Below are 26,394 nucleotides of genomic sequence, written 5' to 3' on the forward strand. Positions count from 1 at the left end.
CTTCTGCTTTTCAAAAAGGAAAATAACGCGGAAACTAAATGACACCCAAAGCTTGCATGGTAGTCTCGTTCAAATAAACTCACCTTATAGAACTTAATCTTGCATACCAAATTCTTATAATTCAAATGACATCTTATCTTATAAGATACGAAAATAAAGTTGCATCGCTCTGTAAAATTTGAATATTATTTAAATTAACAAATCGATTTGTAACAGTGTATCTTGGTAAATGTTTCATTGCACAATCTTCAGTGTGGTTGATTGTTTTGCGGGGGCGACTGTCAACATTCCCGATTGGAGTTTACGGTAAAATTTAATTTAGGCACCTGTGGTGTTTACAATCCGGAGGAATTTTCGCGAGTGAGAAAAAGGGGTGCAAATGTGAAACAGTGATCTTTTTTTTTCTTAAGATGAGCGATCAAGATGACTTGCCACAGAGCTCACAACAACCAACAACAATTACCCCGCGAAGTTCCCTTGGTTCCGGAGCGGCTCTCTCTTACAGCAGCGGCTCGTCCATCTCCCCATCGAGCTCCAGCAGTTCCCAGGGCAGTGCCAAATCGGCTGTGTCCGAATGCCTGGGTGCCTGGCTGAACTACCTGCAGATCATGAACAACCTCTGCTCCTCAGGCTATCGCCTGGCCCAAACCATTTCCACCCTGGAGCAGTGGATCAATGCTGACCAACAGGCGCCGGGAATATTTACCGGAGCTGCCCAGCATCTCACTACCACCCAATTCACCAGCGCCTGGGATGATCTGGCCAGGGCTACTGTTGTAGCCACCAGCACGGTCAAATCCCACATCGTTACGGTCCTTCAGGACTACGTGACACAATCCCTGAACACTTTTGAGCACCAGGAGGGTGAGATGCAGCGCATCAAGGAGCACAATCAGCAGGTGGTCATGGAGAATGCCCAGACCATGATCAATCTGCAGCATCAGTTCTGCGTCGCCAGCTACGATTCCTTCTCCCACCTCATGTGCTGCTTTGTCTGCCAAGCTCCTGTCGGCTGTGCCCACGATCCCGACTGCGCACTCCTACAGCCCCAACCGCCCTACGTCAAGCTCCCACATGCCTCATCTGACCCACGTTCCCAAACCCCTTCACCGCATTTTGGCAGCGCCACCCGGGAAGCCACCACTTCCAAACCCTTCTCGCAGCAGGTAAGTTCCCTTTTTCAGCAGCAGAGTTGCAAAAATTCTAGATAAAACTTTTTAAGATTAGGGATCTTTTTCAAAACAAATTTTTAGAATTCTTAGTAAAAGGCAAGGGGTAACTCATATTGAGGAACCCTTGTAAATTGCCCGAGAAACGCTTCGCGAAACCCGAGAAACCCAAGATTTTCATCGCGAAACCCGAAAAAATCTCACTTTTTGCATCTCTAAACCCGAGAAACCCAAAAATTTCATCGCGAAACCCGAAAAAACTCTCACTTTTTGCATCGAGAAACCCAATTTCTGCTTCGCGAATCCCGAGAAACCCAAAAATTGCATCGCGAAACGCGAGAAACCTAATTTCTGCATCGCAAAACCCGCGAAACCCAATTTCTGTATCGCAGAACTCAAAAATTGCATCGAGAAACCCGAGAAACCCAAAAAAAATGCATCGCGAAACACGAGAAACACAATTTCTGCATAGCAAAACCCGCGAAACCCAATTTCTGTATCGCGAAACCCAAAAATTGCATCGCGAAACCCGAAAAACCCAAAAATTTCATAGCGAAACCCGAAAAAATCTTACTCTTTGCATCGTAAAACCCGAGAAACCCAAAAATTTTATCGCGAAACCCGAAAAAATCTCACTCTTTGCATCGCAAAACCCGAGAAACCCAAAAATTTTATTGCGAAACTCGAAAAAATTTCACTCTTTGCATCGCGAAACCCGAGAAACCCAATTTATGCATCGCGAAACCCGAGAAACCTAATTTCTGCATCTCGAAACCCAGGAAAAAGCCAATTTCCGCATCGCGAAACCCGAAAAACCTAATTTCTGCTTCTCGAAACCCGGGAAACCCAAAAATTGCATGGCGAAACCCGAAAAATGTCACTCTTTGCATCGCGAAACTCGAGACACCCAATTTCTGCATCTCGAAACCCGGGAAATCCAAAAATTGCATAGCGAAACCCGAGAAACCCAAAAATCGCGTGGCGAAACCCAAGAAACCCAAAAATTCCATCGCGAAAGTTACGAAACCAGAAACCCTTGTCAGGAAAAATGGGAATGAGTTACCCCTCGGTAAAATGCCTTAGTAAAAACTTCATGAAATTCCTAAATGGGTCTTTAAATGCCTTAAATGTATAAAAACTCGCCAATTATTTAGATCAAGTCTAGCTCTGCATGGAGCTTTTTGTCTCGAAATCACAGTATAGGAAATTTTCAGCAGGAAATGTACCGGATGCCAATTGAAGGGCGAGCCCTTCTGTTTGGATCAGGATCAACACAGAGTTCATCTGACCACAGTTGCTCCCTAACCGGGACTGCGCTGGAGCAGACCCGAGGACCATCCCCGCACCATGACATTCGCGGCCCAAGTCCAGTTCAGGGATTTCTAGAGACCATTCGTGGTCCATTACCAAATCCGGGCCATCTGCTGGGCATGAAGGCTCCATTCTATCGTGGTTCTCGCAGTCCCTTGAACTTTCCCATGCTCTTTCCACTCAATCAGCGACGCTGGAGCGAAGCTGCTGCCGGAGAAGTGAGTGGAGAGGCTAGTCTTGATGCTGAGAGCCAGATGCGACGCTGGTCGATGCCCTGGGAGGCATCCAAGACAGATCGCAGTACAGTGTCATGGCATCAGACGCGACTGATGCCCATGTCAAAATTGGCTGCAGTTCCCATTTCCAAGTCCAGCAGTGACCGAAGTCAGAGCACCACACCTGATTCGGTCTGGCAGTCTTCAGTTACAAGTCAGGACGGTCTGGCTGAAGCCATTCAGCTCCTGTCTTGTCGTCCAGTCAGTCGCCCACAGTATCCACCCCAACCACCGCCCCTTCATCAAGTCATGCAACAGCAACCACCGCCCTTCATTGAGGAACCCCATACTTCGGTAAGATTCTTTTTTGAATAGTTGGCTTTATTTTTTGAAACTTATTAAATATTTATCCAATATCTCTGTGATAAGTGTCTTCTGAAAGTGAATTTTGAGAATTTGTAACACGTTTACCAGTGATTGTACGTCTTTTCGTAAATGATGATTTTTAGATCGCGAGTGATAGATAGATTGCCTTCGATACCTAGGCTAGAAAGCCCTTTGCATCTACAGTGTGCCATTTCCTGGGTTTTAAACCAGTCGATTTATTGAATAAACCCAAGAATCCTCTTTGACAAAAAGTCACCCCTTTGTTTCGTAGAAGATATTTGTCCCTACAGGTTTGCAGTGCCGCAAAAGAAGCGCTCTACTGTTTTTTGAGCAACATTGCAGCCTCTACAGCCTGCTGTTGCTGCTAAATTCATTCTAAACAAGTGCAAGTTTAGAGAGTGATCTGTAAGGATACCAATCATATTCCTCAAAACATTCTTGTCCAATTTCATCAGGAACTTGCTTTTGGCCGGCAAAGGACCTTCAATCAGGGAATTAGCTTGTCTACAGCCTTGACACTCTGTCCAAAACTTTCAAAACTTACCTTGAAATTCCCAGAACGGGCAAGTGACCTATAAAATCCCTAAAGGATGCCTCCCTAGCTAGAACATCAGTTCTAATGTTTCCACGAACACCCGAATGGAAGACCGCGAGTGAAGAATTACTAACAGCATCCCATGGAGATTCTCTGCTGCTATACTTTCTTAATGAAAGTTCCTCAAAAGATATTACAGCTCTAAGCCTTCATGAGTGGCCAAGCCAAAGTTTTTTTCCTGAAATTCGTACAGGTTTTGGTTACGTTTTCGACTGACAGTTTGCAATTATTTTACTCGGATTAAACAATCAACGCTTCTGGAATTTCCTGTTCAAAATAGGTATTATTCCAGCGGAATTTGTTGCTTAAAATAGGAATTATTCCAGAAAAATTTCCTGCTCAAAAGAGGAATTATTCCAGCGGAATTTCCTGCTCAAAATAGGAATTATTGCAGCGGAAATTCCTGCTCAAAATAGGAATTATTCCAATGGAATCTCCTGCTCAAACTAGGAATTATTCTAGTGGAATCTCCTGCTCAATAGAAATTATTTCAGCGGATATTCCTGCTCAAAATAGGAATTATTCCAGCGGAATCTTCTGCTCAAAATAGGAATTATTTCAGCGGAATTTCCTGCTCAATATAGGAATTATTCCAGCGGAATTTCCTGCTCGAAATAGGAATTATTTCAGCGGAATTTCCTGCCCAAAATAGGATTTATTCCAGCGGAAATTTCTGCTCAAAATAGGAATTATTCCAATGGAATTTCCTGCTCAAAATAGGAATTATTGCAACGGAATTTCCTGCTCAAAATAGGAATTATTCCAGCGGAAATTTCTGCTCAAAATAGGAATTATTCCAATGGAATTTCCTGTTCAAAATAGGAATTATTCCAGAAAAATTTCCTGTTCAAAATAGGAATTATTCCAGCGGAATTTCCTGCTCAAAATAGGAATTATTGCAGCGGAATCTTCTGCTCAAAATAGGAATTATTCCAACGGAATTTCCTGCTCAAAATAGGAATTATTCCAGCGGAATCTTCTGCTCAAAATAGGAATTATTTCAGCGGAATTTCCTGCTCAAAATAGGAATTACTCCAATTGAATTTCCTGCTCAAAATAGGAATTATTGCAGCGGAATTTCCTGCTCAAAACAGGAATTATTGCAGCGGAATCTTCTGCTCAAAATAGGAATTATTCCAGCGGAATCTTCTGCTCAAAATAGGAATTATTCCAGCGGAATTTCTTGCTCAAAATAGGAATTATTCCAACGGAATTTCCTGCTCAAAATAGGAATTATTTCAGCGGAAATTCCTACTCAAAATAGGAATTATTCCAGCGGAATTTCCTGCTCAAAATAGGAATTATTCCAGCAGAAATTCCTGCTCAAAATAGGAATTATTCCAGCGGAATCTTCTGCTCAAAATAGGAATTATTCCAGCGGAATTTCCTGCTCAAAACAGGAATTATTGCAGCGGAATCTTCTGCTCAAAATAGGAATTATTCCAGTCCTGTTCAAAATAGGAATTATTTCAGCGGAATTTCCTGCTCAAAATAGGAATTATTCCAATGAAATTTCCTGTTCAAAATAGGAATTATTCCAGAAAAATTTCCTGTTCAAAATACGAATTATTCCAGCGCAATTTCCTGCTCAAAATAAGAATTATTCCAGCGGAATTTCCTGCTCAAAATGGGAATTATTCCAGCAGAAATTCCTGCTCAAAATAGAAATTATTCCAATGGAATTTCCTGTTCAAAATAGGAATTATTCCAGCGGAATTTCCTGCTCAAAATAGGAATTATTCCAGCGGAAATTTCTGCTCAAAATAGGAATTATTCCAATGGAATTTCCTGCTCAAAATAGGAATTATTGCAACGGAATTTCCTGCTCAAAATAGGAATTATTCCAGCGGAAATTTCTGCTCAAAATAGGAATTATTCCAATGGAATTTCCTGTTCAAAATAGGAATTATTCCAGAAAAATTTCCTGTTCAAAATAGGAATTATTCCAGCGGAATTTCCTGCTCAAAATAGGAATTATTGCAGCGGAATCTTCTGCTCAAAATAGGAATTATTCCAACGGAATTTCCTGCTCAAAATAGGAATTATTCCAGCGGAATCTTCTGCTCAAAATAGGAATTATTTCAGCGGAATTTCCTGCTCAAAATAGGAATTACTCCAATTGAATTTCCTGCTCAAAATAGGAATTATTGCAGCGGAATTTCCTGCTCAAAACAGGAATTATTGCAGCGGAATCTTCTGCTCAAAATAGGAATTATTCCAGCGGAATCTTCTGCTCAAAATAGGAATTATTCCAGCGGAATTTCTTGCTCAAAATAGGAATTATTCCAACGGAATTTCCTGCTCAAAATAGGAATTATTTCAGCGGAAATTCCTACTCAAAATAGGAATTATTCCAGCGGAATTTCCTGCTCAAAATAGGAATTATTCCAGCAGAAATTCCTGCTCAAAATAGGAATTATTCCAGCGGAATCTTCTGCTCAAAATAGGAATTATTCCAGCGGAATTTCCTGCTCAAAACAGGAATTATTGCAGCGGAATCTTCTGCTCAAAATAGGAATTATTCCAGTCCTGTTCAAAATAGGAATTATTTCAGCGGAATTTCCTGCTCAAAATGGGAATTATTCCAGCGGAATTTCCTGCTCAAAATGGGAATTATTCCAGCAGAAATTCCTGCTCAAAATAGAAATTATTCCAATGGAATTTCCTGTTCAAAATAGGAATTATTCCAGCGGAATTTCCTGCTCAAAATAGGAATTATTCCAGCGGAATTTCTTGCTCAAAATAGGAATTACTTCAATTGAATTTCCTGCTCAAATGAGGAATTATTCCAACGTAATTTCCTGCTCAAAATAGGAATTATTCCAGCGGAATTTCCTGCTCAAAATAGGAATTATTCCACAGGAATTTCCTGCTCAAAATAGGAATTCTTCCAGTGGGATTTCCTGCTCAAAATGGGAATTATTCCAGCGGAATTTCCTGCTCAAAATAAGAATTATTCCAGCGGAATTTTCTGCTCAAAATAGGAATTATTCCAGCGGAATTTCCTGCTCTTGTTTCTTGTATTTGATTTTCCTTAAGTTCCCAAGCGTTTCTATAGATTTTTCGAAAATTATTTCCCTGGGTTCCAAGGCGATCTCCATGTGTTTTTTTGATTCCCCGAAAATATTCCTCATCCGAACTAAATAATACAATGAAGCCCGTAATTTCTGGTGTTAATCTTTATCTTTAATCTATAGAAAATATTTAAGGAAATTCGCAACTCTGATTACCGAACTAAAAATGTAATTTTCTTTTTGTAAATGATTTTAGCAAATTCTCCAGAACATTGGACCATTCGGTTTGTGGCCCACCATACCAAATCCCAGTCTCCAGCGAGTCCAGGAGCGTCATCCACCTTTTATAAAATTCCCACCGGATAAGCCCTACGATGGAAATCCTCAGCCGCCTACATAGAGACCATTTGGATCTCTCGTGGTCTCTCTAAAAAAACAAATTAAAAAAAAAAAGATTTCTACTGCCAAAGAATTCTAAATAACGAATTTAGAAGAATTTACTGTGGATGGATATTTAACCAAGGAATGTCTTTTGGACTTTTACATGAGTCCCTCTTGTTGTTTTTTTTTTTTAATTTATAGTAGATTGTTTTTGTTGGTGGAGATAAAAACCAAAATGATGAATATTGTGAAATTCGAAGAATTTTTCTTTTGATAATGTTGCTCGACGTTGGTGTGATATTACATATAGCGATAATTGTTTATCTCGCAGAGTATTCCATGTATTAATTTTTACTCCCTATTTCTTACAATTCTCACATTATACACCGAGTATTCAAGAAACTTTGTATACCACAATTTAAGATAAATTTATGCAACTATAAATAAGTGGAATAATAAATCCGGAAGGAATAAAGATTGGAAGTAAAAAGGTTCTTTTGTTTTCTGGCTCTTTGACTCAGCATTTTTAATTTTTCAGCAATTAATAAATAAATAAATGGGAGGAAGTTGGCTTGACTTACAGATGACCTCACTATGACTTCCAGAAATTGGGATTCTGCTGCAGACGCCGCTGGAAGTTTGTGTACCAAGTCTGGAGGGTGGAGAGAGGCACAAAGGTCTCTGTGGGATTTGGGACCATTTGGGCTTGTGTCACAGCAAAACTTGAGGCAAAATTGAAGAAATTCTCCAGCATCTTCTGTCCAAATTGAAGATAGGAAGTGGCACTTGTCTGCAAGGTAAAAATCTCAAGCTAAAATGACCAAATCCATCCCGAAAGCCATCCCCTTGACCCTTACCGATGGTGTCTGCTGCATGATATTAGCTTCCGGCTCGATGGAAATACCAATTTGGGCAATATGTGATATCGGCTGGGAACCAAAGATATTGCTTGTGGGATTGTCCTGCATCTCATTGAGCTTCTTCAGTTGTGAGATCTTGAAGATTGCCGATGGCTTGGAATTGGATATGTGACCCAAATATTGCCAATTTGGTGGTGCACTGGGATCTGGCCAGCTGAAGTAAACTGCTCCAGCCATGCCGTCCGGAAGTGCAACAGTTCCCGTGAGAAAGACAACGATGTGATTGAGATTGTCAGCATCGGCAATGTTGAAGAGGAACTGAGACTGTCCGACTTGCTGAAAGTCCGTTTGAGGCTGCAGAAATTGACAAAATTTTACAGGCCTGCCTTGATTTCCCCAAAAACAATCAACATAAACATAACCTAAAAGGAGGGAAAATGATCTTACCAAACGCCCAGATACAATAACACCCATTGTATTCATTGCAGAATAATTTCTTCAGCACTCTCTCAGTTTAGTGAAGCATTTTGAGAATATTTACACAATTTAACAAGAAAAAACGTGAGTTTTTCACTTTAAGTCAATCAAAATAGACTTTGACAAAGTGGACAAATTCTCAAAACACCTTCAGTACACTGCTAGAAATGGGAAGGTAAAAAAGAAAAACAGAGGGATTTTATTAACCCATTCACTCCTATCATACAAAAAATCACAAAAATTGGCAAATTAGTTGCTCTGTAAAAAACAGAAGTCAGCTTACTTATTTATAAATAAGTTACTTATTAACACTTTAAAACCCAAGTCAAAAAATCACGTAAATTACCAAACTGGCATAAAATGCCAGTGCAAATATTCTCAACAAAAAAGCAATTTTTCAATAGTTTTTCGTTCCGTAAGACTTCTACAGCAGTTCTGGGGAGACTCATAAATTCATTTTTTAATAAATAATTTTCCATTTTCTTGTAATTTTATATAAATTTTCTGAAAATTGACAACAAATGCCAAAGTAAATTTTTACATATTTTCGTAGCAAAAATCCAATTTCTCTTGAATTTCCTTTGATAAATGCCACTTTGGGTTTTTAAGTGTTAATATGGGGATCTCCGTGGGGCAATAGTCAACCGTTGGCTCTTAGGTAGATAGATTCCCGGCTTTATTCACAGTTGTGAGTTCAAGTCCGCCCCGGTGCAAAGATCTGAGTGCCGTCTAGAAAAAAGACATTTTCATTGTGAAACTGATTGTGAAAGTATATCTTTCATTCGAAGTGCACTCTCTGTTTTAATCATTTCTTTACTGAAATCCATATTCACTAATTAGTTTAAAAAGAAACTAATTCGTGTATTATGGATTTCTGTTATGATTAAAACAGAAAGTACAATCACAACGAGAGCATATGGATTGAAAGTACGACTTAAACATTTATTTGAGTGCAGGTTTCCAAATGATTTTTCCAAAAAAAAAAATGGTTTAGGTCTTCGACCTTTCTAATCTTTTATAAAATTTCAATAAAAACTATGAATAATATTTACAACGATCCTCAGATAGCTGATTGTAAGTAAATACAGTTATTTTTATTCTTCTACCTAGAAAATTGATAATTCGATAAATTATGCGATGCACTTTCATCGCTTTTAAAAATTTGTTGAGGATTTTCATTCGGCACTATAAGCAATTTACACTACAATAATACTACTTAATAAAGAATAGAATTTTTTATTGAAAAAAAAAAAAGATATTAAAATGAAAAAAAGACGGAGCCAGGGGTTGAACCCGCGACACTCCCGTTGAATGTCCCGCGCTGTACCACTGAGCCACAGCTGCATGCAGTCTCATTCGAATTTTCTTTTATAGGGGGCAAGCAACTACTCTTAAATCTAATATACTTATAAGGTGACCTGCTTTTGCAATCGACTGGTGTGGGCTCCAGACTGTCGCGAGCTCTCCACACTAGGGGAAACTGGGGTACCACCAAACACTTTTGAAAGATGCGATTTTGACTGAATTTCCTAAGAAAACTGTGAATTTTAGAAAAATGTTGCTTACCCCATGTTATAGCCTCGGGTATAGGCTGCATATTAATGTATACAAGGATGATGTGAAGCACTTCAATTTTCCGTAAAAAGGAAAATTGTATCACCATGCATTTTTCGCTTTTTTCCAACCACCCGGGGCACCACCAAACACTTTCTGGGGCACCAAAAAACACCTGTTTTTCTCACCCATTGAAGTTATTTTGGGCATTCACCACAACTCTTAATTATAAAGAAGGTATTGAAAATGTAAATAATTCTCAAAAAAGCACTGCAGAATTTAGAATGAGTGACCAAAATAGCAAAAAACTAAAGCACTGCACACCGAACATATTTTTCAAGGGATTTTTCATCATTTTGACAACATTCAACTTCTGAATGGAAAGCAGCGGCACTAAAATCGTGGCAAACACTATACCTAAAGTTCAAATTTTGCGCGCTCTTCTGATTATTTGTAATAAAATCGAGAAATAATTCGTCAATCTTTGATTAAAATAATTTAAGAATCATTAAGAATCATTTAATGCAAAATTGGGTTCTTGAAACTATATTTCTCCTGAGTCTTGAATGAAAATCCCATGAATGGATATAAATTTCTGAAATCGAACAAAGAGGGAGATGAAGAGTAAGAAAGATAAGAGGAAAAATTTTGCCATTCAAGCTACGCTTGCGACATCTGCAATTGTGAGAAATTTGCCAGTTTGTTGGTGCCCCAAACACTGTTTTATGATGGATTTTATATTCTTTTAAAAAAATGTGAACATTAATTTCTTTAGTAGATACATAAATATTATCCTAAAACATGTAGGAAAGTACTGGTGTAGTTAAATTTGATGTAACTTATTTCAGTTTTATTTTCCAGGTAGATATATAAATGACTAAAATTATCAAAATCTCACAATTTTGCGAAAAAAAACTCTCATTTCTAAACTACTTGAACTATGTGGATCATTCTTTCTCTGGACAAGCATCCCTATAGTATCTATGATTTCATGTAAGTCTCATTCTCTGAAATCTTATACCTATTTAAAAAATCGCAGTGTTTGGTGGTACCCCTGTTTAGTGGTGCCCCAGTTTCCCCTATGTCCTATCACTTGTACGACTCGAGACGAACTCACGTCCGTACTCACTGAGATCATACGATCGACTAAACTATTACAGTTGTCTCCTCCATCACCAGAGGCGCTGGCCTAGAAAGGAGACGTTGTGTCTCGAATATTTAGGGTTGCCTCAGCAGAGCATTTATTGCTATAAGGCGGGAAATTTAAGCTCTACACTTTATTATGTGCTGCATATTTTCAACTTCGGGGAATTAAAAAAAAAAATTAACCAAATTTCGCACTTTTTGAATATACTACGTTTAATTTGATGCCTTTCGGCGTAACTGAGCAAAGCCCCAGATTTATATGAATTTGATGACTCGAGTACTTCACTTGTAAGTTAAATAACTCAACAACTCCATTGTGCATCGTGCTCAAATTCTAGTATGTTGTAGCCGCAGATTATACCTATTAAACAAAAAAGTAACTTAAGTCGATCGATAACCCCTAAACCGAGCTATAAGGGGTCAAAGTTCGAAAATTAACCGACCTCTGTCCCCGGTTCTAATTATCATTTTGAGCTAAATTTTGGGTTTTTGGTTTCGTATGGATGAGCACCTTCAGATGGAAGTTCAAAGTGACCACAGCTGAGATAGCATCAAAATTCATCAAAATTCAAACTAATTTTTCTCGAAAACGCCACTGTGCAAGTTAATCAAATTTTAGAGTGTTGTAGTCCAGGCTATGGGGGGTTTCCAAAAAGTGGCGTGTGTTCATTGTGGTTATAATAGAACCGGAGATATGAAGGGTCAAAGTTCACGAAATTCAAACCGCCATATCTTCGGTTCTATTTGAACGATTTTAATGGGTGAGCTGGGTGAGTGTGCAAATTAAAGGTCTTGCAGAGCTCTACAACTTTCTGGAACATTTGAACTTCGTAGGATAAGCGCTAAGGGGCGTCATAGTCGAAAACCAATTTTTATATTACATGAACACAGTTACCACGACTCTTTCTTATTCGATTATGATGATTATTTCGGCATAATTGGAAAAATTTAATAAAAAGAAATTAATTAAGAAATTAAATTAATTAAGTTAATTACAGTGTATCAACGGTTTATTTCAAAATTTGATTTTTCAGCTGTCTGTCAGTCCGTGGATCAACATAACCTCAAAAAAGGGAAAAGAAAAAAAATATTTTTGCTGGTGAAGAAGTAATTTTAGCTGCTGAAAAAGTACAATATTTTCTTTGAAAAAGAAAGTTTTCAGAGTACTGGGAATGGACTATTTGCGTGGGGCATGGAATTATGTGTTGAGTTGCTTCAATTGCCAGGAGAATCACCGGAATCAGGTAATGAGGATGAATTTGCTTTGTCTCTGTTGTGTCTTCAGTGCGTTGATTGGATTTCTTCCGGCAGAGAAACGAACCAAATGAGCGATCGCACTTGCTGATTGATCCCGTGAGCAATAGTCCAGCCGTGAGGCCCGTGACAGATGACTTCACCAGCGAATACCCGAGTTCTCTGCCCAAGAAGGACGAACAGACAGCCCTGAGCCGAATAGTACAAGAAACAGCATCGAACATAATTGATGTCGCAGCCATGGATATGCACAACCTGGAGCCCCAGGAATATTCAGATCGGGTGAAGCTCTATTCACAGCGCCTGGCCCAGCAATGGAACACCGTCAATCATCCTCGCACGGGTCCCAGGGGTCTCCTCCAAGATATCCCAAATCCCGAAGAAATCCTCTCAGCTTCCCCCATCAGCCCCGCTGATCTCCAGATGATGAGGACCACGGCGCAGTTGGTCAATGCTGCAGTCACGGACATCCAAGTGGAACACACAGAGGATCTCATTGTGCCTTTCCGGATCACATAAAAAACACTCCCTTCCCCATGCCCTCTTCTGAAATCCCAAAATCCTGGCCAATGTGCAACGTCTTTTCTATTTTATTCCTCCTACCGAGCTCTTCAATCTGCATCCGGGAAAACGGAAAAGTGTCAAGAGGAATTTCAACATATTTTCTGTTAATAAATCGATATTTTTATTAAAGTACCACCAAAGTTTTTTTTTGTTTAACTTCTTCCACACGGAATGCACAAGAAGCTTCAGCAAGAATGGGCCAGAACGCTGTCCTCGAGGACCTTCACTGACAGAGGATGTCCCATTCTGTGGAGAAAAAGAAGATTAAGAAGCGTCCTTTGGGATTCATAAATGCTCCCAACTTACTGTTCGAAGGCAGCTGCAATATCAGAAGAACGATCCGGATGGCAAACGATGGCAATCTTCGCCTTCGGGGAGAACAAGGACTCCACATACTTCTGGCCAACACGACTTAGATCCTCTTCAGTGATCTTGCCAATTTTCTGGAGAAGAAAAACCCAGAATAAATTGAGAAAAGGACGAAAATTGAGATTTCGCACATCCCATTCAAAAGTGCTTTAACGTAAATAACCCATTTGCGTTCTTTTTTAACCCATTGAGATTGTGATAAGATCGCAGATTTACCCTAAGTAACATTTTCTTACACAATTAAAACTCTAAAGTCAGGGAAAGGTAATTTTTATATGAATGAAATATGCACGGATATGACCTGGTATTTTTGCTCCTTTATTTCATTCAAATATTCTACTGATCGTAATGAAAAGTTGTAATTTTTATATGTAATAAAAATTACTTTCAACTCAGGTAATTCTACGAACGTTACCATGACGTTCTGATAACGTTATTGATTTTTTGTAGAACACAAATAGACGAAAAACGCGAAAAACTCATTTTACTGCTCAAACTCAAAGAGAGAGCGTACTTCACGTACCGTTAACAATAAAGATTAGCACTTAATTTAACTAAAATTAGCCAGAAATATGACATAAATATTAAACTAAGCGAATAAACAACAGTCACCTCATTGTGTTTTTCATTGGAAAACAAGGTCGATCGATGAAAAATTCGATAGTGAAAAGGTACACTTTTAAATTGTTCTGAAAAATTAACAAATTAAAATTTGTGAATATGAATGGATTTTTGCTTTATTTGGAGCAAAATTAACTAAATAATGAAACTGTGGTATAGAAAATTATATTAATAATAATTTAGTATTGTATTTATCATGGAAAAAATGACATTTCCATTTGGAGTAGCGAAAAATTTCCATTTGAAGCAGGTTTTGAATTAGCTTAATTTACCCTAACCTAACATTTTCTTACACAATTAAAAATTTAAAGTCATGGAAAGGTAATTTTTACGTAATAAAAATTGCTTTCAACGCAGGTAATTCTACGAATGTAAAATTAACGTTATTATCACGTTAAAATTTCTTGGAGAACAAAAATAGACAAAACGGTAGAGTTATGTATTTAATTTATTTATATTTGCACTAATATTTGGCGTATGATTTAACATTAATAGATCAATTATTCCATAAATAAATACGAATCAGTGACAATTTTATAGAAATTCACCATTAAAACATTCAAATATTGACCACCGGTCTAGTTGAGGAACCGGTCGACTCGAGGGCACTTTACCTTATATTATTGAATAGGCCTTGGTATAGGTAACAACTTTTGTTTCGGGACCAAAGTTCTAAACCATGGGGGAAAAGTTCTAGAGCAAAAAAACTATTTTCGTAGAAGAAAAATAATCTCTTATATGAAATGTGCGCATTTATGCTGCCCTTTTTTAAGGAAAAGAATAAATTGTAACATAAAATATATTAAATGACTGCATATTCTCGAAATAGATATAAAAGCATAAGACTTTACAATGCATAACATGCGTAGGAGGACATAAAAGCGTGATGGCACAAAGTCAAAACTTTAAACCTTATATCTCAGAGATTTTTCAACCGAATTTAATCAATGAATACTCAATCGAAGGGTCTCAAAAAATCTTACAAAATGATGGTATAGATAAGTTCACAAGTCGACTGCAAGGGGCGCTCCAGGTTATTAAAGTTTTAATTGAACAAGAAATGTGTAAGGTTTCGAAACTTTTCTCAATCGATTTTAATGACATTATTCAGAACGCTCGAATCGGAAGTCGGACTAAGATTTAAAGGTCAATCTAACCCCATTCTATAGTTTTAGGTGTTAAAGTGACAGAAACAATTTTTTTTCTGGTTTTTCTGATTTTCTGCAAAGAAATACGAGCCGAAGAGATTAAAGAAAAGAGTGAGCGTAAAACTATAGATCTTTTTCGAAAATGACCAGTAAAATTAGTTAATTTTGAGATGATTAAATAAATAAATAAATAAATTCTGTATAGTCTTTTGTCGATATAACGATCTTTTCATTGCGATTGCAATACTATATGTACCCCGGCAGAGAAAAAATTGCACAAGGACACGGGGGTATTACATAGAGTGCGATTTTAAAATAGAACCCTTAGCCAAAATGGTCGTTAACGACCTCTACGAAGCGGACGTAAAGTCCTCGAGAAACAAAATCCCCAATCGAATTATATTGAATTTAACTAAAGTAAATTAAATAAAAAAAAAGAGATGGCAAAGCGTTCCAGCTTTGCGGAATGCTGGAACTCACGAAATAGAGCTCACCGTGAATAAGTTTTTCGCATAATCGTTTGGTGTGTACTGGTCTACTCGAGATTAAATTCGGATTTCGGATTTCGAAATTACAATACTTTTCAAAAAATCCAAATTTAACCAAATCTGTTGAAAAATGTGCTTTCCAAAGTGGTTGGCCTTTGGCCTTCAATAATTCAAAATGGCGAATTTTCCGGTCATAGGTATATTTGGGCGAAAAGTTCGCCTGGACTAGCTCTAAAGCATATTTGCAAATCATTGAAAAAGCTTGGGCCAATTTTGAGAAAAACCAAAAACACATGTTTTCTGGGGTATATAGGGGTTGGGGGGTGCGAGGGGAAAGAAAGACGTTTAGAAATATTGTTTTTCTATTGAGGGTCATCGAAGAGTGGAAGTCGATATCTCTTACCGTTTAAGCTCCAGAACGGTGATAAGTTGAAAAAAAGACGATTATATAACTGCTCTCTCTTTGAGTTCGAGAAGTAAAAAAACATATTGAGTTAAAATTATAAGTTAAAGTTTAAATTAAAGTTTAAGTGCTTATTTATCAACTGACTTAAGTAGCAATCGGTCATGGATCGGTAAACCACTCGTAGTTGGTGTTATGTACCTTAAAAATATTTCTCTTTTAATTATCCGATCCGACAACTTATTCTAAATTCAAAACGCGAGCGCCAACTGGCGGAATAAATGTAAGTAAAATCGTTTCGGCACATTTGTCAGTCGGAAAGCATGGCGTGACTCAGCGTACGTTAATTGACTTTTGCACGCAATATGCAACACGATGCCTTTCTTATCTCTATTACTTTTTGTTTGAGTTGCATGAGTCTCTCCGAGCTGGAATTTAAGAAAAGTGATAATGAATGTGGTACTCACATCGACAATCATCCTATTGTAATCAATGGAGATATTCTTGAAACTGGACAGTAAACACTGAGTCACAATATCTCCCAGACTCTTCTCTCTGTCGATCAGTTCAAAGATCAATGAGCTGCGTGCTGATTCGAGAAGCGTTGGCTCCCAACGTGGCTGAGATTCATCTAAGGAACCATGATCGTAGATCTGGCGTTCGACAATGGCCTTGGTTTCTTTATAGGCCGCCATGACATTAGTGGTGCGATAGAAAGTTAGATACAGAAGTCCCTCATGTGGCCTGGGTACCATACTGTAGCCATATACCAGACCCTGACCTCGGATCTGACGCCATAGAGGTCCTTCCAGCTGGGTCAAGTATTGCAGGAACAGAAGCAGGGCCGGTAGATCCGGGTCCATAAAGTCCTTAATAGCTGGAGCAGCTTGAATCAAGAAAGCACCCTCAACACATCCCAATCCCACGACAGTCCCAACAGTTCCATCAGCTAGACTCGATTCACTGTCCATTAGGCTCCAATCGGGCACAACTGTAAGCTTCCTGCTCTCCAAAACGTCATCCGGACGAGCTATTTCAGCCCACGGAGCATTGAGATCGGGAACAATTTCAGCTAGGCGTGCCCAATCAGCCGCAACATGAATTGCCACATTTTCAGCTCGGGTAATAATATTACGGACCCTATTGAGGTCCTCGACGACAGCTACGGATCCTTCCGGAGTATCAAGGCGCTCCAGTAGTCCTGTGAGAAATTTATGCTGACGCAGCATTGAGCTCAATTGAACATTGCTGTAGCGTTTATAAAACAGAGCTTTGAGCAGATCATGGACAACAGAATTGCCCTTCCTCTTGGCCTGAGCCACATCATTCACCATCTTTGCCACGCACACCCGAATCCTCTCAACTGTAAACTCTGTATCATGAAGAAGTTCCTTGATCCACTTCACGCCAGTGGTATACTTCTGTGGTTCCACCTGAAGGGACATGGAAACGGTGTGGGAGAAGGGACCGCAAGAGAAGCGACTCTTGGTTTCAAGGCCTAGAGCAGCTGAAGAGGAGATAACGTCGGACTCCAGAGCAGCAACAACTTGTTCATAGGGGATCAGGACACCATCTCGGCGCACAGGAGACTCCATCAGGAGGTCCAGGAACAGCAGCAAGTAGGGTCGGAGATTGGATTCGAGGGTTTCGGTGTTGAGAGTGACGATCAAGTAGACAAAATTGGTGTGCATATCGTAAGCTTCGGCATAAACAGGGAGAGTGTCCACGTTGAATCCTGAAAGGTCTAGCGCATGCTTAGTAGGCATTAAGGTGGGGTCGATTCGACTTTTTGGCTGTATTCGATAGTGGAGACGAGGAAAGCAAGGAAGGGGAACGTGAACGATAACGAAAAGGCGAATTGCTTTGCTGAAGTAAGGGGCGAACATCAAATTTATCGTTTGGGAGTATCTATAAAGCAAACTAGGCAGTTGCAGGGAATTGTTGTATATCTAGACTGTTTATGGAGATCTCAGTGACGTAACAGACAAGAGCGTCGGTTCTTGGACGGATAGATCCCTGGCTTGAGTTACAGTTGAGTCAAAGACTTAGACGGTCCCTGCTCATAAAACTTTTCCAAAACTTTTGGAAACTTTTAAATCCAAGGATTCCAGTCGATTAGAGACCGTTTTTGATGATGGGACTTGAAACTGCTTGGGAATTCTAGGATTCAATAATACGTCACACTTACCGGTTTGATTCCCATCACCTTCCCCAGACCTATACACTTTCACAGGATGATACTTGATGGCGTCTGTTCCTGGGATGGGAACCTTAGTCAGCATCTCAGTTGGTGGAGTTATTTCATTCTGAGCCATGGCCTCGCAGAGTTCATCACCCTTGGTCTGCATCCCTTCAACGCCCAAATCTGCTCTCTGTCGCTCAATTCGTTCAATCTCCTCCTTGGACATCCTGTGCTGCTCCTCAATGCTCGGTACAGCTCTCACTACTACATATTTGGCATCCACAAAGTACTTCTTCAGCAAATTAATCCAGAAAGTCTCGTCTTTGTCCTTGAAACTCTCATATTCGGTATTTGTATTGAGTCTCAGCTCAAAGTCATCAGGAGAGCTACCGTACAAAACATCCCCAATCACCAAGAAAGCAATGGCTTCATGAGGATTGTCTTCGAGGCAACTCCACGATTCCACGATATTCTTCTCAATGATATTTCTCATACGAGTCATATCAATCTTCTCTTCACCACTAGCTATCTTCCCTAGCACTTGCTGCAACTTCGAATGAACCTCATCCACTAGATTTAGAGGCACATTGTGGAAAGTGAAATTGAGCACTGATTCAGAATTTTCGCCGATGTTGTAGCTCACTTTGCTGGCATAGGGATCATCAATTTCGAGCAAATCCCTCTGCAGAGGACTCACGCTCGTGTCTGAGAGATAGCGCATTAGAACAGAGCACGCTGTGAGAGTTGTATGCTCAACAGTGCACTTAGGACCGCGCCATCCAATGAACACCAAGCCACAATCCTCCTCATCCGATGGATAGAGGATCTACATGAATTTAAATGATTTTTATAGAAAATCATTCGAAAATTCTAAAATTGTTGACAGTTATTGCTTAAATTTTATTCCCGAATATGAAGCTAACTTCACACTATAAATTCATTGACGCCAACGCCACTTTTGTCGCGTGAAAGTTGTCAGTACTGTTTTCATCTTCACAGAAATGGCGTCTTTTAGCTTTCTGTGCAAAATTTATCGTGATTATATCGTATTTTAAGAAAAAAATATCAAATGACATTGAAAAATAGTTTAGGAAGATCATTTTTGGTCCTTTGAGCTGGTTTCTTTACAAAAAACTTTAAAATTTCAAGCATTTCGGATTGCTTCACATTGAGCAACTAACCTACAAGTTGTTTGGAGAAAAAAGGACTTACCTTAACATCTTGGGATTGAGGCAGAGGCTCAACAGGTGTTTGCCATGGTCTTTCAAATGGTGGACGATCTCCCTGCAGAGGAGGTTTATTAACAAAAACAAATCGAGCCATAGAGAAGAGATGGTGGACTTACCTTGGAGAAAATTCTTTCCTCCAGTGGTTTTAGCACACGAACAAGGTCTTCAATTGCCACCTGACCAGTCACGATGATGGCCAAGTTTTCCGGGCGATAGAAGGCCGCATGGTAATCCCGAACTTTTTTATTCGTTGTACTAGTTCGAAGATTATGCATAATCCCTCCAGTTTCCGCCGAATACCCACAATTCGGATAGATACTCCTCAGCATTTGCAACTGACCCTTGCTCTCGCCCGAATTCTCACGACCCTGCATCTCGCAGTAAACCACCCCACCATCCTCACCCTCCCCGGAAACGTGATGGACTTCAGTGATGAAGCCAGCATCAGAGAGAGTTGGATAGAGGATGTGATCAAGAAAGATAGGAAGGAGTTCGAGGAACCCATCACTACCGGCAGTGGTCATCGTGTAGCACGTATGATCAGTATCCGTCCAGGCATTGGTTCCAGATGCCAAGCACCGATTCGCCAGGAGGTCCAGCACTCCCTTGTACGGGTACAGTTCAGATCCCAGGAAAATGAGATGCTCAAGTGTATGAGGCAGCCCATCATCATCATGCGCCTCAGTAGCTAAAGGGGGACAATCGATCAAATAGGAAATACTTTTGGGATATTGATTAAACAAAGAGATTACTGACCCAGGGCAAAGTACCCATTGACAACGGGACCTTCCACCTCTGCCACAATTAGGGTAAGGCCGGTGGCAGTGCTGCGGTATTTATGCACCGGAATCTTCCCATTGGCCTTCGTGGAGCACACCAAATTGAATGAAGCCATCTCCTGATTACTTTTTCCAAAACTCTAGCTTTTATTCGGGTTTTCCAACTAAACTTCCACCAGCTGCTTTTCCCTGGAGAATACTGACGTCGGCTGTCAGTGAACCAAATAAAAATTTCGCGTTTCGATATATCGTTGCGTCATTCGATATATCGTTCCAGAGTTCCGCCAAAAACATTCACAATGAAAGGAAAAGTGAGGTTATCCTAACTTTCCCTCGGATATTTATTTGGTTCCTGCCCTATCCTATATTTTTCTGTATCTTATGCGATAATAATTAAGCAATAGTACTAAGTAATAAGTATAAATTATTTTCTAAGAATGCAACAGAAATTAAAAAGATTCCATGAGTTACTTTGATATTGAAGTTATTGAACTGGTTTTTTTTCACTTAATAGAGGTATTTCATTGAATGAGAAATTTCTTGAATAATTGTTTTTTTTTCAAAACTGCAGATTTTCAGAACAAAAGTTGTTGTGATGCCCCTTTGTTAAAATAAATTTGTTTGAAATTGAGCAAATTTCTTGAAAAATGTGTCCTGGCTGTGAGAATTTTCAAATAAATTCTAGAAATCTTATAATGCTCAATTGGCTCAATTGAATTTAAAATTAAATTGTGAAAATCGTAGTGTGATAGCACCGTCAGGTAGAGTACTTTCCCCGACTTCTAAAAAACACGCTACTGTCCCTACTGACAGATCCAGGGTTTTGATATAGAGGGTAACCGTATTGTAAGTATTTCTAGTAAATAAAGCGCAAATTTAGAAGAGCGGTAAACGAATGTCAGAATATAGTCAAAGATCGTACAAAAACGTTTCTTAATTTTGTCATATTGTTCTTTAACATCTTTAAAATACTTACTTCATTACACATTGGATACGTTTCAAATCTCCTTTGTGCGATACTTCTCGAGGATCCTAAAAAATCATTTTTGGATTTCATAATAATTTATTTAAATATACAAAACATTTACGTTAATCGTTAATACAATATTAGGTTTTACATTTATATACGGCTAATATTCACTACTTGCTTTCTCTCCCTTTAAATTTATCGAATTATTGTTTTTCATATTTTTTTCTTTCAATATTGTTTCAATATTTTTATATTTTATCTAATTTCACGATAATCTGTACATTTTTTTTTAAATTTAATGAATTACACATAAGAAATATTTAATCCTATATTCCTATAAATTAACACATTATCATCTGAGTTTCTCCCGTTGGCAGTTTCTTCATCAACAAAGAATAATTCGCCAATTATCTTTAAAAAAAACTGAATTATTTCATCGCAAGAGATATTTCGATAGAAAGTTCTTCGTGAACAAATATAGAAAAAACAATATTTTCTAATCAGTCTTTGCATTGATGCTTTTCCGAGAGTTTGAGTCAATTGGGAACAAAAGTTTTTTTTTTCAAGTGGTTCTCAATAAATTAGTATACAGCAAAATTATTATTTACAAATATACTTAGAATGTAGAATAATTTCTAAATAAATTACATTTGTTGTAAAATTCAATTTCAAAATCTATTGTCTTTTGGTTTTATTTAGTTTTTTTTCTTAAAGTTATTTGTTGCGTTTATCTTGTCTACAATTTTTCTTATTTGTTTTTATTCTTCTGCAACAACTTGCATTTGTTGGTGAAAAAGTAGATAAAAAGAATGCGTAGAAAAAATGTTTCCGTAAAAAATCTATTTAGCAATTGCCGTAAAAATGCAGTTCAAAATTTGGTATAAAAATTTTTCTCTTCTAAATATTTTTTTTTCATCTTGCATTTTTTTTTAAAATTCTTTTTAAATATACATAGCTTTCTTCTATTTATTTTAATTTACGTTAAATACTGTATAAGCTTAGATATGATTCCTCGGGGATATGCTTCAAGTGATCAAAAATGGTTCCAGCGTTTTCAATATTTTTTTTAATGTTTATTTTTTTTTTTAAAGTGATGTGATTTGATGTGATTATTATTATTTCTTGTTTCCGGTGAGAAGATGATAGGTTCGGTTTTTTTTGAGGGCTTGTGACACATTTCCTTTCTATATATCTATCAAAAGTAAATAGTTTTATAAGTGTATATGAATATTTTATTATGTTTCATTTATTTGACTCTGGAATTTATTGCAGAACTACAAATGGCGTAAGCGAGATAACTTTTGTTTTGAAAACGTGTGCTTATGGAAGCTAAAGTTTAGCTTAATTATTTCTCGTTTAACTTCATTTAACTTCTTTAGAAAACAAAAATAGTTTACTGAAGTTCTCTTGATAAAAAGTCACAAAGTGTGTAATAGACACCTGCATTTCTTTTCTTCGCTTGGATCAGCAATTGTCGTAATTTTATTTACAGTCAGATCCTCGTTATTCGGCTGACGGGGAGACAAAATGACATTTAGGTTTTTTGGATCTGGTCAACGGTTTTTATATTTTTTTGCTGTGTGATTTTTTTTGTCGAAGAACAAAAGAATTTTCTTTGTGGTGTGTTTATGTTTCATTTTTTGTCATAATTATGTTTCAAGAACTTTGATAAAATAATGACAAAGCAGTTTAATTCACAAGCTGCATGTTTCGCTATAAAACGTTTTGTTTGAATACATCAACTGTCAAAGTGTTTGGCAGCTGTCATCCGGATAACAAAGAGCCAAGTGTACAAAAATTTGCTGATCATAGTGAGTAATTAGCCTAATTAACCTTTCAAAAATCCGTTATTAGGCAGAAATAAATAAATTTCAAGGTTAGTTTACCACTAAGTGGTATTCAAGTCTTGAATGTCAATATTACATTAATTTCTCAAAATCTACTGGCTGTAGCGGTATAAAATCGAATTAAACTTAATCGTAAATCGTCTGAAATGGCTTCTTTACTGATTTATTATCGGTTTCAAGATTTGCACTGATTTCCACTTACTTAAAATTCTAAGGCCCGACAGATACATTAAATCTTGATTTACGTAAGTATAGATATAACGCATTTTAGAGGGAAATTACCTTTTGTCCTCTAAGAAAAGGATTGAACGAAGGTCACTGGCAAATTATAGAGGAAATAGCTAAAAATTTGGCCAGATGCGTGATTGTTCGTAATCGTCTTCGATAGCCTTAAATCTCTACAGAGGTTCTGTTACCGTTCTGATCAGGGGCATGATGTTTCATATGTTTTCCATATGTTTTTAGCGTGCCGAAAAAACTTTGGAGTTTATTCGGTATTTTCTATCATTGTGGAATGAATTAGCAAAAAATACAAATACAAAATAAAAGCCAATTTAATATAGAATGGGCAACCGAAAACATCAAATTGGCAACCTACGTAGTTTCGGAGATATCTCGTGAAATGTGTACGAAAACAGGAAAAAATTTACACTAAAACTGGTCGCATTTTTCAGGGGTTTACGTAAAATTGGACACTAAAAAAAGACTTTGGAGTAGAGAATGCTGATAAAGAAACTCAAAATATTTTCCCAAGGCATATCAATTTATCTAGGGTCATCGAAAGCCAGAACTGTATATGTCTTACCGTTTGGGTTATAACGTAATAAAAAATATTCAAACATAGAAAGCGAATATAAGGTAAAATAATTAATTACAGGTTTTAAACCGATTAATTACGATTGGGATAGATTTGAAAATTCAAGACCGTTCAGATAAATCCAATTTTGACCAAATCGGTTGAGAATTATTCTTTCTAGAGTGATTTTATTATGATTTTGACAAAAATTCAAAGAGAAAATATTCCCCTGGGAGTAATAAAAAAAAACATTTCAAAAATAAAGTAGATCGATAAAAAATGTAATCAGGGGATGTTTTAGTTACTTTAAAAAGAATTTTTTTCTTCTAGTTCTTGTAAAATATATTTCCTATTCAAATAATTACGGAAAATTCCGGGATTTTCTTCAGTACATCAAGGAGTTCATGTCGCCCCTTGTACTAAAACCTCGTTTAACTTTTTTTTAACAATGTTTCTGCAATAAATCCAAATAGTCTCAGAGATATTTTTGGCTTCACAATTTCCTTCAATTTTAGAGATCTCTACACTTCCTATGCAGTTTATAAGAAAGTTCTTCATTTTATACAGGCAGTTTTTAGAAAGCTGTTGAAGCATAATTTTTGTTTGGAATATATAAAAATCTACAAATGCACTATGAAAGGGTGGGTGATTTAAGCGAAGAAGTTGATGCAGAATTTCATTTCCCAAAATTCTTCTTCATTCATAAATGTTATCATTTTTAAACCTCTGCGGAAATTTTCCAAGTTAAACAAATGTCATTTTGGTTTGATATTGAAAATTCCGCGAGGTTTTCTTTGTCTCAAGTTCTCTCATTAGCTTTCTACAATAGGTTTCTTTTTATGTTTAAAATAATATTTAGCATATATTTGATTTTTATAAATTATTTAACTAGTTTCGGTCGATAAGTTTACAGTGAGGGCAGTGCTGGATTATTCTCTTCGAAATATTTCAATTTTATGTCGCACATTCGTAATAATGCCGATATGAACTGCATATATTTACAAAAAAAAAAGAAAAAAAGAAGACTATACAGATAGTTATAATTTTCTTTTGGTAGCTGAACTATAACTTCATTAACTTTTAAGTAAGAAAGAAATGAGTATTGATCTGAGTAAAATTCGGTTGATAATTTCAAATCTTAAAATAAGCCACGCCCATTTTTCTTTAGATCACGCCCCTTCAGAAGTTAAGGCAACTAAAATTAAAAATTCAAGGTTTTTTTTTTAATTGATTAATAAAAAGATATTGTAAAAAATGCATAAGAAGACAACTTTTGTCATTTCGCCTATTAAAACAAGCCACGCCCTTACTGTAACACAAAGGACTAAGAAATATTATAATTGTAAAAAAAGTTTTCTTTACCGTTTTCAATCTATTGGGGGGAGCATAATAAAAGAAGTGGCGAAAGGTATAAAAACCTTGGCATAATCACTGACTTCAATGAAGGAGGCGTGGATTATTTTTCAAGGGCGTTGCTATGAGTTCTTTACCCTTAGTTGCAATTATAAGGGTGATAACTCAGTTGCATATTGTGGTTTCTCTTTAGTGAAACCCTCAAACCCCCAAAACTCACATTAACCTCAATTTTAAGATCAAGCTAAGGATCAAAATCAAGAACGATTTTTGTTATCCTAAACGTCAAATGTACTAAACTTGTCACTTTTTGATATCTTCAATTTTGATCTTGATCTTCATCCCAAAATTGATGCTATTCTTGTCCATAGAGCCTGAAAGGGGCGTGGCCTAAATTATATTTTTGTCTGAATTTACTTTACCTTAACTTTATCACCGTTGAGCTTAGCTTGCTACTAGATAACGTAAATCCTGAAAAAAAAGAGTTTCTATTCAGCATTATCACGAGTGCATTACTATAAATTCGAGAAGTTGTCCGGTTTAGTGAGAGATGTAAATGTCCTGCTCGGAGATGATTGAGTAATTGGCAGAATCCCTGTCCTCAGGAATGGGCATTGCTGTCAGAGGTTCTTGGAGTAGTTTGGAAAAGGTATGATGGCCACTTCCAAGTCCCAGAATCCCATACGGAGACTCAGCTGTCCTCACATGAGGTAATCGTCGCAGAAACTGGTTTTGCGTGGTAAACTGCCTTACGCCATTAGGCAGAGTCGTATGTTGCAGCAGTTGTGTCTTTGACTGCGAATTTGGCGTAATTGAGTGCTGCCTGAGCCCATGAATAGGCTGATGGCATCCCACTGGCAGAGGCATTGTGCTACAGTGTGGATACTCTGTCATTGGGGGCTCAGAGATAGCCCTGGTTAACGGCAGAGTAGCACTGCTGGCACGCAAACCGTCCGTTGCGAAGCTGGACATCCGCATATTGGTTGACCTCCCGAACGGCTCCTCCTCGATGGCCGGTGGCACCGGTTTCACTGCCACTTTAGCAGCAGGACCTGGACGTGGTCGTATAGCCACCTCGGCGGGTTCGCGCTCTTCTCCAGAGTGAACACCGCTTGAGGTCTCGGAGGGAGCTCGGTCGGGAGGAGAAGCAGACTCCTCGGTGGATGTGGTGTCTGAACGAGGAGTTAGGGCCTCGTTTGGAACACCTGAGTCAGCTCGCCTTAAGCACCGTGGCGTTGAACTCGATGTTATCTAGAAGTTTTTATTGTTTAAGTTGGGCTGT

At 37.9% G+C, this 26,394-nt stretch overlaps 5 protein-coding genes across 7 annotated transcripts in view; 2 read left to right on the top strand and 3 right to left on the bottom strand.

Annotated features, from left to right (window-relative positions):
- Positions 1-246: 246 nt before the first annotated feature.
- Positions 247-7,562, top strand: LOC129802140 (uncharacterized). 2 transcript variants are annotated; one of them, XM_055847734.1, is made up of 4 exons: positions 247-306; positions 411-1,166; positions 2,384-3,049; positions 6,948-7,562. In XM_055847734.1, exons 2-4 carry the CDS (start codon positions 411-413, stop codon positions 7,089-7,091), a joined length of 1,566 nt encoding a protein of 521 aa, XP_055703709.1. In that variant the 5' UTR covers positions 247-306; the 3' UTR covers positions 7,092-7,562. The 2 variants fall into 2 exon arrangements, with proteins under 2 accessions (XP_055703709.1, XP_055703710.1); XM_055847735.1 differs by having other exon boundaries at positions 2,387-3,049.
- A 5-nt stretch (positions 7,563-7,567) lies between these two features.
- On the bottom strand, positions 7,568-8,577 carry LOC129802141 (protein OPI10 homolog). The gene is made up of 3 exons (XM_055847737.1): positions 8,380-8,577; positions 7,930-8,286; positions 7,568-7,862 (listed from the first exon to the last, which is right to left on the bottom strand). The coding sequence occupies exons 1-3, from the start codon at positions 8,413-8,415 to the stop codon at positions 7,665-7,667; spliced, it is 591 nt and encodes a 196-aa protein (XP_055703712.1). The 5' UTR covers positions 8,416-8,577; the 3' UTR covers positions 7,568-7,664.
- Positions 8,578-12,152: 3,575 nt separating this feature from the next.
- LOC129802143 (ragulator complex protein LAMTOR1) lies at positions 12,153-13,059 on the top strand. Its single transcript, XM_055847740.1, has 2 exons — positions 12,153-12,353; positions 12,421-13,059. The coding sequence occupies exons 1-2, from the start codon at positions 12,282-12,284 to the stop codon at positions 12,880-12,882; spliced, it is 534 nt and encodes a 177-aa protein (XP_055703715.1). The 5' UTR covers positions 12,153-12,281; the 3' UTR covers positions 12,883-13,059.
- LOC129802142 (uncharacterized protein C05D11.1-like) lies at positions 13,025-20,889 on the bottom strand. 2 transcript variants are annotated; one of them, XM_055847739.1, is made up of 7 exons: positions 20,124-20,889; positions 19,484-20,055; positions 19,351-19,422; positions 18,145-18,964; positions 16,424-17,691; positions 13,234-13,370; positions 13,025-13,173 (listed from the first exon to the last, which is right to left on the bottom strand). In XM_055847739.1, the coding sequence occupies exons 1-7, from the start codon at positions 20,260-20,262 to the stop codon at positions 13,113-13,115; spliced, it is 3,069 nt and encodes a 1,022-aa protein (XP_055703714.1). In that variant the 5' UTR covers positions 20,263-20,889; the 3' UTR covers positions 13,025-13,112. The 2 variants fall into 2 exon arrangements, with proteins under 2 accessions (XP_055703714.1, XP_055703713.1); XM_055847738.1 differs by having other exon boundaries at positions 16,424-17,700; positions 20,124-20,386.
- Positions 20,890-21,189: 300 nt separating this feature from the next.
- Positions 21,190-26,394, bottom strand: part of LOC129802144 (protein tincar) — a 206,575-nt gene continuing 201,370 nt past the window's right edge. The window contains exon 12 of the mRNA XM_055847741.1: positions 21,190-26,363. Coding sequence (XP_055703716.1) covers positions 25,653-26,363 — 711 coding nt within the window. The 3' untranslated portion in view covers positions 21,190-25,652. The remainder of the gene's footprint in view (positions 26,364-26,394) is intronic.

The sequence above is a fragment of the Phlebotomus papatasi genome, chromosome 2 (assembly GCF_024763615.1).
Source record: "Phlebotomus papatasi isolate M1 chromosome 2, Ppap_2.1, whole genome shotgun sequence".
Classification (NCBI taxonomy): Eukaryota; Metazoa; Arthropoda; class Insecta; order Diptera; family Psychodidae; genus Phlebotomus; species Phlebotomus papatasi.